The 14569-nt window shown below is 36.8% G+C and overlaps 1 protein-coding gene across 4 annotated transcripts in view; it reads right to left on the reverse strand.

The window, feature by feature from the left end:
* The window catches only part of SAMSN1 (SAM domain, SH3 domain and nuclear localization signals 1), an 86308-nt gene that overhangs the window by 34708 nt on the left and 37031 nt on the right, over positions 1-14569 (reverse strand). Inside the window, exon 1 of one of the 4 annotated variants that reach the window (XM_084519774.1) lies at positions 432-663. The exons of the other annotated variants lie outside the window; for them this stretch is intronic. Within the exon in view, the coding sequence (XP_084375900.1) occupies positions 432-488 (57 nt within the window). The 5' untranslated portion in view covers positions 489-663. Of the gene's footprint in view, positions 1-431; positions 664-14569 lie in introns of those variants that run through there. 4 annotated transcript variants of the gene reach the window in all.

A 14569-nucleotide genomic window follows, 5' to 3' on the forward strand; every position in this document is an offset into this window, starting at 1 on the left:
CATCACTACTTCTCACACTCTTTCGTGGGACATCATCCATTTATTACAAGTGCAAGGGAGAAAGGGAGCTTTTGTGAGTGTCTCTCATTAAAGCTTAATGCAGAACATACACCGAGAGACAACATCCAGTACCAGGACCCTATAGTAGCTTCAGAATTATGATTTCTTGGATCAGATCATTAATTTTATAAGGAGAGTACATAAAACTAAATTCTTGAAATTATACTACAGAGGGACATGCTGAGGAAATCCTGAATTACTTGAGGTTTTGGTTTTCAGCTCCACATTTTCTGTAAAGGCTGCAAAATCTTAAGAGCTACTCCACGGAATTACAACCAGTCCTACGCCTCTCAAGTACCTAAATATTCCTTTTAAACCTTGTTAAGAACTCCTGTTATAATTAATTGACTATAACAGTTAAACATTCTTACCTTTGGTTTTTGGCTTTTCTCCTTATCAGACACATTGGATGGTTTTCTCTTCAACATTTTAAATTCAGGTTTATCCAACTGATGTGCAACTCTTACTGGCTTGCAACTAAACTAAGCACAAAAAAATGTATACCACACAAGAGCACATCAGTTAATACAGTTCCTTATTCTGTCAGGATGTGACCACACAGCTGCTTTGCAGAACGGGTGAGCAAGCTGAAATGGTAGTTTGGGGAGGTAGTGAGGAAGAAGGGGAGGAAGTGACAGGGGAGAGAGAGAGAGAGGTGCACTAAGGAGATGGTTTGAAAATGAGGACAGGGTGCAGAGTAAGAAATTCTTTAAAACTTCTGTGTTACCGTCTGGCCTCAATAAGACATTGCACAACCTCAAGAAATCATTCTCTTTTCCTCTCTCATTTTTCCCACTCAACCTACTGGCACTAACTGCACCCTTCATTTCAGCTTGTACTGAGACTTGAATGTGAAGAAGGTGTGCTGCGCTTCTGAGCACCAAGTGATATTATTTCCCAGCAGATCTGTGCACTATGACCGTGTACACTATGGCACACGGTCAAGCTGCTCCCTAATGTCTCCCTTTCTCACTTAGCTCATGCAATAAATGCAAGATTAAAGGCTAGTGTTTGGGAGAGAAGGAAGGATTTCTAAAGCCATTTTCTTATTTTACATGGTAGAATTTTTTTTTTTTTTGCCTTTCATCACAGAATTTGGACACCCTGAAATAGCACTTTTCAGTCTTCCACTGTTGTTGATTCGGTGGCAAAGTAGAAGGGACAACAACCAAGTCTAACAGAAGGCTTACAACAAAGAGCCATGGGAGACTGATAAATTAAAGTTCTTTTTTTTACCCCCTTTAAAAACAAGTCAGGGATAAATGAAAGTGGTGGTACTAAGATAGCTTAGAATTTATGCTTATTTTTGTTTGATATAATTTGCCAAAGTCAAACACACACAAATCTGGACTATTGTTAAAAAAAACCACAAATCTTATTTGTTGTGAATCATAAAACATAAAGCCTGAAAAGATGGGGGAAAACAAAACAAAACAAAACACAGCTTTTTGCTGAAAAATGGATGAAAATTCTCAATTACAAACCTAAAATCTTTGGGCTACCCATAGAAATTCAATGAAATCATAACATTACTACAAAGGATTAAAGAAATCTATTTTTAAGTGAATTGCAGAACTGACAAAATGAAGAAAAAAACTTTGGTTGAAAATATTTTTTTTCAACCTTTTGTTGACATTTTTCCAAAATGAAAAAAAAAAAAGTTTTCAAAAATATCTAATTTAAGCAATTTTTTTTCTCATAAGATTCGCATTGGTAAAACCTCTTTACAAAAAGCAATTTTGTGAAAACTCTCTTGCACCAAATAATTCACAAGTCATTGTGAATCCAAATACTCAGTGCACACACCCTAGTAAAGTCCAGTCTTTTTTTTCTGAATGTCATCATTTTACATGTAATAGTAGATCTGGGTGAACACAGACTTCAAGAGAAGCTGAAACAAGAACCACCTGAACTGAACAACAGAAGAACTGATAGTCAAAACTGATAAGAGATGCATAGGTCTGATTTTTTAGAATTTCTTTTCCCAACACCAAGCACACTTATAATTTTTTGAAGCATAAATAAGGAGACAATGCTGGATAGGCAGGCAGTCTCTTTGTTCATCCTCTATCACATGAATACTGCAAGGAGGGAAAATACACTACTCATCAGATGAATTCCTATTTCAGTTTCCTATTTGGACTTCCAGTTAAATATATAAGAAAAGTTTTGAGGGCCTTCTTGGATTCTGATGGATATGCAACTGAATGGACTGAGACTGATGGGTAAGTTATGCTTACATATGCTAATGGCAAAATGAGGTTTTCCTTTTCAGAACTTCTAAGAACTGGGTGGTTAAGAAATAGAGGAGGAACTGGGCTTAAGATACAGAGATTATGTCAAATATAAAGCAAGATTGTTCTTCAGGTTATTGGGTTGCAGTGAAATGCGTGTTGAACCTCAGCCAGTTAAACAAGATGTTTCACTTCACATTTTAATCAGAACTACTCTCATTTAGAATAGAGCTGAATTTTATTATCAATAATAAGATGTCTCTCAAATCTCATCATCATTATTATTAATTAAATATGGATTATTATTAATAATGACAATGATAAACTCTGAGGGATATGTTATTCATAATTATTAATAATTAAAATAATTGTTATTAATAATATTGATGAAATATAAGGTATATGTTTCTTCCATGTATCTGTTACCAACTCTCATTTTAGTTTTTAACCCTGAGGAGGTTTTACCATGGATATTTAATCGACCTTAGTAATTCAGTAGAGCCATATGTTGTTATAGTAGTTGTATGTATGTTTTACAGTGATTAAACCCAATTATTTATCTACATATACATACATTGCAGTATATTGCTTTTCTTTTTAATCTGACCCAAACTGGAGGATTAAATAAGACTGTGCTGATAATTAGACTGTGATTTCCTGTCTCAGGCCACTGTTAAAATCTTCATGATTAATAAAATGAGAACTCATCTGAAGAGTAATATATGAGCTTCCTTTCTGTAGAATATTTATTGTTAAACAGGAAGCAAGAGGCCATTTCAAGAGATATAGTACCCACCCATATCTATTTCCTTTCCTCATCCACATATCAGAAAAATTATAGCAGCTTGAAAGCTGACCTGATTAGGTTCTTGCCCTTGGAAGGTTGACCCACACTAGTTTTAAAAAGTAACAAAGTGAAGAAAATCAAACATATATAACAGTAAATTCATTTAATCCAGTTAACCAATATATTTAAAAGAGGGATTTTATGTTTTAAGAATTAATAATAAGCCTGGTGCTTATATCCTCTGTATTTCAAGCAGATTTTGCAAAGAGGAATGAATACCTATGTAAAATTAAAATAAAAATTCTCATATTTAATTTTCTGTTGGACATGATTACAGGTAACCTATTCCATTTCCTTGTTGGTTTTTGGAACTGATCCAAGCCACAGTGAAATCAATAGAATTTTTTCAGATTAATTTTATGAGGCTTAGATTGGACTCCATCCTGAAATACCTAGGCAATGCCACTCTTCTCTCTCTAAAGTCCAAGGGGAAAAAAGGTTTTCCACTTAAAAATAATTAAGATGACCCCATGAGAATGATTCCCAATGTCATTATATTTATAAAAGGCAATATACATTATAGCTTATTATCATTATTCAGTTTTAATGAGTGGACTATGATGAAAGATCCTGGATACTCAAGTGCTTTATGTGTCACCCTCCCACACAGTATCAAGTGTCACAACAGTATCAAGCACCACACTCCTCAGTGACTCTGTCCAGTTACCTTGCCTGGAAGGAAGAAACTACTTCCAGACTAAGCTGCAAGTACAAACTCATGTTTTCTGTATCTGATTATTTTTATAGATCTACAAAGTAGAGTGAAAATTAGAATTAAGGGTTTGACATAGTGGTCACTTGTTAAAACACAAAGAAAATTAGATATTTTTCATATTAGCAACTCAGTTTTCACTGCCTGTCAAACAAATCTGGCCCAAGTTTAACTGAAGACTCAGAGATACGTGGGGACTGCACATTGCTTTCCCTTATGCTAAGTGATCCCAAAGTGTGTTAGTCTGTTTTAATTAAATTAAAACTTGAGTATTTCACAAGAAAAGAAGGGTGCCTTCAGCCTCTGCTTTTATGTCCATGTCTCTCTGTGTATGATCTGGCTTGCTTAGGTATTGCAGAAATCTCAGAACAGGAAGTGGAGCTGAGCAAATAATTTGCCGTGAATAATTTACTTAACAATTTTAGTCTTTATTTCCTCAAGGAATGCTCATGAGCAGAACACAATTTCCTCAAATGTACTAATTACTTGTCAGAATATAGCTAGATACTTCCCTCTCCTGGTCTAATCTGTACAAGGGCCAGCTACGGTGCAGTTACTGCTACTTGTCAGCACAGTTCTCTCCATAAACTATGGTGGCAAAGAGGCTACCGAAATTAAAGGAAGAAGAGTGAAAAAATGATGTCCCTCTCCCACTGCCGTGAGCGTCCCTTTACCACTAGCAAAAGAAGCCAGATGTTGTTGGCTGGGCTGTCTTTTAAACTAAACATGTTTTAACTCTAAACATTGTTTTAACTCTGAAGACTGAGGCTCTGTTTTTTCTTTGAGATTATGGGGAATGGAGCTGGAGTTTAAGGTCCCATACTCACTGTAGATTCATCACTCTGAACACCCAAAACTTAGCCCTCAAAATTGGTCCACAACAGTTATGGACTTTTCTTCACACAATGAGTTGTGTAATTTCTTATTGAATTGGATCCCATATGCTTTTTATCAGGAGAAAAAAAAAATGAAAAAGAAAAAGAAAAAAAGAAAAAGAGCAACATAAACTCAGGTTCTGAGAAAGACAAAACAGGATTAACAATATTTTAAGTTTACGCCCTTGATTTGCCATAGGGTTAACACTATATCAAGAAGACTCCTATCCTGTATGAGGTAGAATTCTTATGAAGGCTGTAGAAACTGGTTATTCAGCAAAGCTTAAAATCAAACACCTAAAGGTTGCTTCAAAAACTTGATCTTCTCTAGATAATTTAAACTGGGGGCAGGGGGATTTTTAATGTTATACATCTACTGAAACAGCATCAGGAAACAACAGAGTGGAGTCCAAGCTTGTTAAAGCGACAGTAAGAGCACAGATAAGCAGGAATATTGCCATTATGTTAAGTTCCAGAAAATGTGAATTCAGCCTCCCTGAGACTCTTGGGCTTCCTTTTCTTCCTGAAAAAAAATATTTTTGCAATTCTTTCTTTCTATATGCTAATCCTTTGCCACTAAGGTCAATGGAGTCGCAAAGAAATATGGCAGGGACAAGCTATAGAGCATCACTACCAAAGCTCCTACTGAATTTAGAGTCACGTCTGGCACAAAGAACAGTTCCTAGTGGGTAAGAAAAAATGTCTTATTGCCAGGCCCCCAGACATGGTCCTTGGCATGGTCCCAACATCACATGGCCTAAGGGGAAAATGAAGTACCAAGAACTTATCTCAAACTTTGCTCCCAGCACATTCTCTTGTATTAGCTGTAGATGAACAGATCAGTCATACCTACACTATGTCAAGTTAGCACTAACACTAATAAAAATCTATTCTATTGTGACAGAAGGATTCTCAAGGAGATTGGCTTTCACCTATTGAAAAAATCCTTTTCTTATTACCTTGAAGAGTAAGAGCCAAAGTTGTATCTATATCTTCTAGGTATGCCTGTTGGGAAAACTCAAAGTCAGCAAGGTTGGTATCTTGTAAAACATAGCCACAGGCTTATCCAGTGTCCCTGTAATAATTTCCAACAGAAATATGTGTGTCACTGGTGGTTTTCCTGTATAGTTTATTGTAAGAAGAGCTCATTTTATAGTCTGTGATGAATAACAGAAAGCAACTGACAAGATGCTGCTGCTGTGGGTTCAGGCATGTATGTGAATAGGATGCTGTTTCTCAGAGTGAATGTTAAGTGGTACCTCAAAGGTGCATGGCAATGTTTGTGCCTGAGACATCTCAGTGGATTCTGTTAGTGAACACTGGGATTGCTTATCAGATGCAAGGGCATTTTATCCCACATAATTTGCAGGTTTGTATAACTGTTGTTTTTTAATTATCCAGATGAAGCTCAGCCTCCCAGAAATGCATTTAAAGATAAAAATGACAGCTGCCTTGCATATCTATTCAAAAAGCCCAAACATGAGATTTGTGATGAAGGAAACTGATACAAAAATAAATTTAGGCTCTCTGTCTTAATCTTACACACAAAATATGACATGCTTCATTTGGCATTTAGAAGACCAGCTTAATGCAGCGGCATTGGCAGTGCAGCAGGGGATTTTCTCAAGGTATGTACATGATGTGTTCCTGCCTATCTCTGATTAGAATCAAGATCAACAAAAGTAAATTCTGATTAACTCTGATACACAGCCTGCTGTCAGGAAACTCTTTGTAGTTTGAGCTATCTTTTACCAGTAAACATCTCCTGCTGAATTTCTTTGCTGATGTCAGAGTGTCAAGTTTCTATGTCATCACAGCATTAGGACTGGTCTTCAGATGATAACACGAAAAGGAATAAAGGCTGACATTCACTTGTAGGGCTTCAGTTTCATTTTGCTTTGAAAGGAAAAGGTACTCTTCCTGTTTTCCCTAGTTTGAAGTGGATGATAATCAAAATTTGGAAGTGACAGAGAGGGACAAATTTGCTTTATTTGCAATTGTTTTATAAATTTTCCTTCAACTCATCTAACTGATGTGATAGTCAGCAGAAACACAAAATTGCTTCATTGCCAAAATAGGTGATTAGTTTCAATCTTCTATTTGATTTTCTTCTTGAAATGCTGTGCACTGGAGTGGCTTATCTGTTGCAACACTTGATTCAGGTGCTAACATCTATGGCAATACCTTCAAAATCAAGCAGTGTGTGGTCAGGTTAGCTCCATCAGCAGACCTGCCAAATCACATATACTGGGAATGAGACTTGAGCAGCTGATTTGCTCTCGCCCTTGCTTCCAGGCCTGAATCTCCCTGCAGGGAGGTCTGCCTCCTGCTCTGGCAGGCACAGGTGGTTAGCCCAACCCATTGGCCTCATGCTCCAGTAAAGGGGTGATCCAGGGTGGGCAAACTGCAGCCACACTGAGCTCCACCATACAGAAGAGAAGGTGCTTTTTCTGATGGAGTTCAGCACTGAGTCCCTCTCTGGGGAGGACTGGCCAGGTGATTGCTCAGGCCTTCAGGGGACACTTCAGACTGAATGATCATGATTGAGCAAGTTGCCCCAGGCCAGCTGAGCCTCACTAACAAGATGGGAAGATGCTCTTAGCCCATCACCAAGATGAAGTGAAGCACATTCTCATAAATTTATTTCATTAAGGATTTAAGATAATGTGCATTATCCCAGGCTGTCTGTGGACTAAAAGCACTCACAGGGACAGTCATGGTACTCAGCAGTTGCAAGGTAATTACCTACATATCAGTAACTTGTCTTTGGGGATTGAAGGGAATGGACAGAGGAGGCTGTCTGCAAACTCTGCTCTGTTGGGTGGATGTTTTGCCTCTTTACAAACAACCCACTTTCCTTTAGGATTCCCTCTGCCAACCTTGATTTTTTTTTTTTTTTTTCAATGTGTTATCAAACTCTTTCCTTTCTCACTTCCCCACAAGTGTATGAGCTTTTTGACTCAATCTTTGTATATCATATTTCTAGAGCATCTTTTACTACCTCTTACTTTCTTTTATGTGATCCCTGTTACTTCTTTCACACACACTGTCTTGGTGCTTTCTATTTCCTTTGCCTTGCTGCTGCAAAGGAAAGCAGACGTTGATGAAAAAGTGACAAAACCTTTCCCTACAACAGCTTGACAATCTGCTACAAGCTCTACTGAGATACAGACTAGGACAGAAAACTGGAGAGGTGTCTCACTCCAGGAGTAGAAAACCTCTGAAAGGTAGATACAGGCCTGTTATTTTACAGGAAGTAATTTATATATCTATATGTACAAATATATATGGTCACCCGAATTAATTGATTTCATCCTTCTCCACTTGTACAAATCTCTCTGTAGGATGTGAGCTGTCATCTGTATGCATCTGAAAACCGTTTTGTGAACTATGACAGTGGCTAACACACTAGTCGTAGAATTATAGAATGGTTTGGGTTGGAAGGGACCTTAAAGATCTTCTAATTACGACGCCTCATGCCATAGGCAGGGACACCTTCTGCTAGTACCCTGTCAATGTTTTTTATTTTTATTTTATTTTATTTTATTTTTGATTTTTGATACAAAAAGCCACATGTACTGTTGTATTGCTGAGTTTTGAGCAAGGATGATAAGCGAGAAAGGAAATCTGCATTTTAAAACACTACACAATCCAGAACTAAACACAGAAATCCCCAAAAGATCTGCAATATCGCCTGTCTTGTGATCCTAAAGTATCTGAACTCTTGATTTTTCCATTTCCCATGCACTGTTTGTTGTCACTTCTTGTGGTATGCTGTCAAACGTAAGTTGTAAGTAGAAGTGAACAAGAATTTTCATGTCATTTACCTAATTAATTTGGTCCTTTCACAAAAAATAGTCAGCCAGATTTCTTCAAATGGATTAGAGCATAAGCACTTCCAGCAAGAATTATGTTTTGTTCAAGTTTCCAATTTGTTTTGCTCCTGTATTAGTGAAGGTGAATTTCTTCAATCAATTAAATATTGTCAGAAAATCAGTCCAGAAATTTCATACCATAGATGAATTCCTTTCAAAATAAAGAAGAATATTCTGATACAAGTCACTGACCACCTCTTTCTCAAATAAACAAACAAAATAACTTAGTCTCTGTCTTCTAAGGGTCTGTTCATATACCTAAAAGTATTTAAATGGCAGAATTAGAGGTGTGTTCATTATGTATCCACCGTTTCATTTCCAATTTTAGTTTTCAGGCCCTATTCTTTATTTTACCCACAATTATTTTTTCAAAGCTGGGTGAAAACCCAATATTTAAACTGAGTATTCAGTTTCTAAAAAGAAGTTTGAAATTATGCAAAATATGCCCTGCTTTTATACAGTGTCACAACAGACACTTTACTGGACTTTAAAATACATTGATTCTAATAATTCATCAGCTCTGGAAATTTTAATGTCATTCTGGCACTGAAAATCCTCACTCCTCCATTTATGCCACTGCAAAGCACTAATATCATATGACTTTACCTATACTTCTATAAGATGAAAACAGAACTCATTTATCCTAATTTATGAAAGGCTTATTTCACAAATAGGCTTTACAGGAACACTTTAAAGCATGCAAAATGTCTTACTGAAGACAATAACTAGCCCAATCAACACTCACATAACAAGCAAGCAAACATAATCATCTCCCGAGACAACTTGGAAATTTCAGAAAATTAATGTTTCTTAAACGAAAAGTCATTTACATCAGCTGAGAACACAAGGAATATAAGGCATTTCTGTATGCACTGCTACCTACCACCTACATAGTCTTATAAATTAAGGCAAAGATCATTGATTCATCCTAGGCTGTGGTTTCCCTAGCCCTGCATTCAATGAAATTCTTACCAAATTAGCCATATAAATGGTATACTGAGCTAATGCAAGCAACATAAAGATTAAATATTTTGACTCCAGAAGGGAAGTTTTTCACCAATTCAACAAGCACAAGATCAGACCAAAGTTCATGTTTCAAAAGTGAATCTATGCAGAAGTAAAACTGCATTTCTCTGTGTAGGGAGATAAATTGCACTTAAAAAGTTGCGGTCTCAGGCAGATCCCGAGACACCTTATGGCTTCATTGGTCAAAACCTTCATGCCAGCACCAGGAGCTAATGCATTAACACAACACAGGACCAGAACACAGTCTGCAGCAACTGACTTATTCAACAGGAACACTGCTTAAACAGAGTTAATGCATACTTTGTTTTGCTTTGTAAGATGTATGGAAAGAAACGATGACTTTATATATTTTTTAGTAAAAAAAAAAAAAAAAAAAGAAAAGAAAAATGCCAATTATAAAATGCTAGACTGACATGAGATAATGATCCACAAGAAGGATAATATTATCACAGCATAAGTATATAAGGCAACAGACAGACAATACATTTTCTCTTGGTATGCAAAAGTGCATCATTTTGGCAATTTTAAAGGATGCTAACAGGAAGTCATCCTTTCATCAGACAGTTGGTTATCAACAAATGCACTTAGTTTAATTATTTTTTGACTCTTAATCATGTTTTGTGAAGCAGGTAGCATTTCCCTTTCCTATTGTGAAATCATATGCCATTTACAAAGAAGTATATGATATGCACATTTTTTCCTGAACTTTTAACAAATACATTTCCCTTCATACTATATTCACAACAACAATCCAAAATAACCTTTCATTTCTCTCTCCAGCTGTAGCTCTAACAGCTATGTCAGAAGCAGAACCATGAAATCAGCTGAGGTGAATTGCAATGTCCTTCTGCAGTTATCTGAAACTATATTAAAGATGCTGTGGTATTTTTAAAATCTTTTACTGTAAATAAATTCAGTAAATTATCATTCTGTCTTATGCATGCTATCAAGCATGCTATACATGCTAACTACCCAAACTTACAGAACAGACCAACAACGTTTGTAGGAAAAGTTTGAAATTGCTAGGCTTTTTGGTAGTTAGGTAAGTTCTCTTCTAGGCTTAACAAAGTGTGACATAATTCCCTACATAGATATGAAAAATCCAGTAAGGTATTAAAAATATAAAATAGGACAAGAGTTACCACAGTGAAGAGCAGCAGCATCAGATTTTTCGTATTTGTAAAACCCACTTTGAGATTGCATATTCAAAGTTACTGCAGACAAAGACACTAAATTTCTAAAATTTTCATGCTGCTATGCAGAAAGGTAGCTAGAAACATTGTGTGAGGCAGAATGGCAGCAGTAGGTATAACGTGTCAGCACAACTCAGTGGTGCATCTGTAGCAAAGCTAGAAGAATGAAGATTGAATCATGCTCTCCCAGGCTCCTCTCCTGCAAGCACAAAGCTTGAAGAATGAGTCCTTATACATGTACTTTAAGAGGTGATTTTCACTCACTTTGTGTATTCAGCTGAAGCAAGCCGTATGACATTTAACCACTTTCTGATATAACAGTTTCTTAGATAAGGCTCCCCATGACAGAAGACATGGGGACATGACAGAAGACAAAGTAAGGCTCTACAGACATTGTTTCTAAAGAAACATCTACAGACATCAGGAAAGAATCTAAAAACATTAGGAAAATGAGAGCTTAAGTCCACTAGTGTTCATGTCTTTTCAGCTAATTTCATTTTTTTTTTCAATATTTCCATTAAAAGTAAACACTGAAACTTCAGTCATAGATCTTGACTGTTCTCCAACTTTAAAATCAAAGCCACTCCAAGTTCACAAGCATTTGCTTTCAACAGACACATATAAATATATTTCAGTTCCCATCACCTCACAAGGCTTAAAATTCAAAATAAGCTTTCTCAAGGCTCTAGGACAGGGTTTAAACAAGGAAATAGTGAGTACCTTTGAATTTAATTATATAAAACTTAGCTGTATTTTATATTTATATTTTAGCTGTAAATTATATTTAGATTTAGCTGTAATACTGTTCCCTTTTGTCTGACGCTCATGTATCTTCACACTCTGCAGTCTGGGGAGCATTGAGGGGTTCCTAGCTGTCTATTTGCCCTGCAAGAGAGGTGCTGAGTACCTGGGGAAAGGCTGAGCTGGTGGACTGATAGGAAGATCAGGGTTACAGGTGAACATAGCTGAAATGCTATAAAAAGCAACAGAAAACCTGTTTTGTAAGTGAAGCTAGCATAGAGAAGCAGCTGGGGATAGTTTCATTTCTTAGAAAGCTAGTCCTGTTTTCATGTCTCAGCCACAGCTCATCACCTGAAAAACCATCATCATGGTCCTTCATGCTTTACTACTACCAATTCAGATGCTCTTTTCTTCTTTTCTGGGCAAAAAAAATAGTGTCTCAGCTTGGGTACCTGTGAGTATGACTCCTGTAAAAACCAACTGAACAATGGATTTATTCTAGGCAAGGATCTGGCTTCCCATCCTGTCACTGAAATAGGAACTAGAGCTGCAGCTTTGAGAAGTAGCTATCAAAACTGGAGCAGTTGAAAATTGGTGTCTCAGAAAAGCATTTTGGTGCATTCCAGGCATTCTGTTTAGCACTATATTTGTGCCAATGTGATTCCACATGTAATTGAGAAAGCTCTTCTAGGGCATGTGCAGGGCTCTTTCAACAGAAACACAGAAATGGAAGAAAGAAAAAAAAAAAGAATAAGGTCAAACTGATTAAGAAAACTGAACAGACAGAAAGACTAAAAAATCACAGTGCTCTAGTGCACAAGAGAAACTTCTGTCTGAAATGAAGAAGAAATCTCTCAGCCATTCTCTTGGCTGTGCAAAAAGCAGAACAGGTCAAATGAAGTTTTCAGTTCTGAAGCACATTTTGCTATAGGAGAGCATTCTCAGTCAGAAATGTCAGAAAGTAGAGCTGAGGAGAAGAGTGTTTCTTCAACAAAGAAATAAGTGTCAAAATATGCATATCTACTAAGGGTCAAAGGGAAGATGGCTTGTCTGGCAAGAAAGCGAGTCAGACCAGCAGAAGAGCAAAACACCACATGGTCACTGAAATGACAGAAAACCATGACCATGCCAGCAGGGCTAGCATATTCATTGTAAGACACATGCCTGAGAGGAATGGAGAGTGAATGAACATAGGCATTGGCATAAGCAGTCACTTGCAGTTTCCCCAAACTAATTGTTAATTCCACCACTATATAATTCATCCACATAGAATAGGAATCAATCTTTTGAAGCTTTCTTCTCTCCTCTTACCTGCAAATGGAAGAAAAAAGACATCCTGATCTGTAGTAACCTTAGATTTTTCTTTCTCCTCACCAGAATCCCAGGTCTCCACTAGTTCTGGAAAATTACCCTTGGCCTTTAATTCTCACTGAATACCAACCACACGCTGCAACAGATGAATATTCTTACAGTATTAAGGACTAAAACCTGCTTCTGTTAAACCTAACCATGTTTCTAAGATACCGTGAGAAGAGAGAAACCCACTTCCAGTCACTCTCTGCCGTTTGGTTTCCAACATGAACATTTTTATCTACCAAGTCCTCTACTCTCTCTTTGCTGTAAAGGATGCCTGTGGCATTCTACAATCACAACCTCCATATCGCACAGTTATAGGGAGAGTAGATGGGTCAGCCCATGAAGTACCATGGTCTTAATATTTAAAGTATTGAGGAAGATTAGAAATGTTCTAATCAGCTTTTCTCTCTTTGTCCCAGGCTAACCAAAACAGTTTGGGAACACAATTAGTGAAGAGGGCCCCTCAGCTGTGATCCCAGTATGTGTTCTACCATATGCCCTGTCAGCGTCAGTCAAGCTCACCAAGGTCCCATACTTTAAAAACTTCCAATTAGATTTCCATGGCTTACAAATGGATGCAAGTCTTATTCAATTGCACAGACTGAGAAAAAGCAACAGAAGGCTGAAATGGCATATACAAAAATGATATGGACATTGGATTTCTAAGTATACTACTTTGTAAAGGTAGTGAAGATCTTAGCATACAAGTAACAGAAGGGCAGCTTCTAGTAAACACAAGGGAAAAAAATAGTAGCAGTCTGGGACAGACAACTGAACTACTTTCTGCAAGGCTAAGCTTGAGGAATAAACAGTATAAAAACCAACAACCTTTCACATTAAGGTCAAGTGTTTGTTAAAGTGGTGTCTGTAAAGTCTGTTTTTCTATTTTCTACCTGATTTTATGCTGATTCATAACATTGCAAACAGCAGACTAGATCATCTAGATCATTCATTTCTCTTCTCCCCAGTGTACTTTGTGGTAACATGAAACTATATGCAGCATAGTAGTTTCTTTATCTAGGAGTAATTGTTTCTTTCTTTTTTTTTTTTTTTTTTTTTTTTTTTTTTTTTCTGAAATACTCAGTATTTTCTTAAATACATTTGTCCACATTCTAAGGAAGAACTATTCACAAATTACAACTCCTTTAGGAAGAATATTACTAACAATAATTTCACATGGCAATCTTGACACACCAAGAAAGCAATGCTCTGTGATGCTGCTAGCAAAATTTCAACCAACAATATATTGAGAACAGCTGAACAATACAGAAAAAAAAAAAAAAGACCTATGTCTAATTTAAATTTTCACATATTTGCTAACAGTGGCACCATGGCTATAAAATGGTAAAGTAGCACATTCAGTTCTATATTTAATTAAAGGTCAGAAATACAGACTTCTAAAATGTTTTCATAATACATGAAGGTGGACGGGATGGGTGAGATCTGAGTTGTCTCTAAAATCTCTGTGCCAGAGAGTCGGCTAACACAGATATTTAATGTGTGTGCTGAAAGATGACCAGCTGGAGGAGTTTTGTGAGTTTGTTGTAGCTGAGGATGGATGTTTATTCTCACAGTTCTTGTTGAGATGACCAGCTTTGATGATCTGTCAGCCTTTTACTGGTTTAGGTGAAACAAGCAATGGCAATGTAA

This window comes from Aythya ferina, assembly GCF_964211825.1.
Source record: "Aythya ferina genome assembly, chromosome: 1".
NCBI lineage: Eukaryota > Metazoa > Chordata > Aves > Anseriformes > Anatidae > Aythya > Aythya ferina.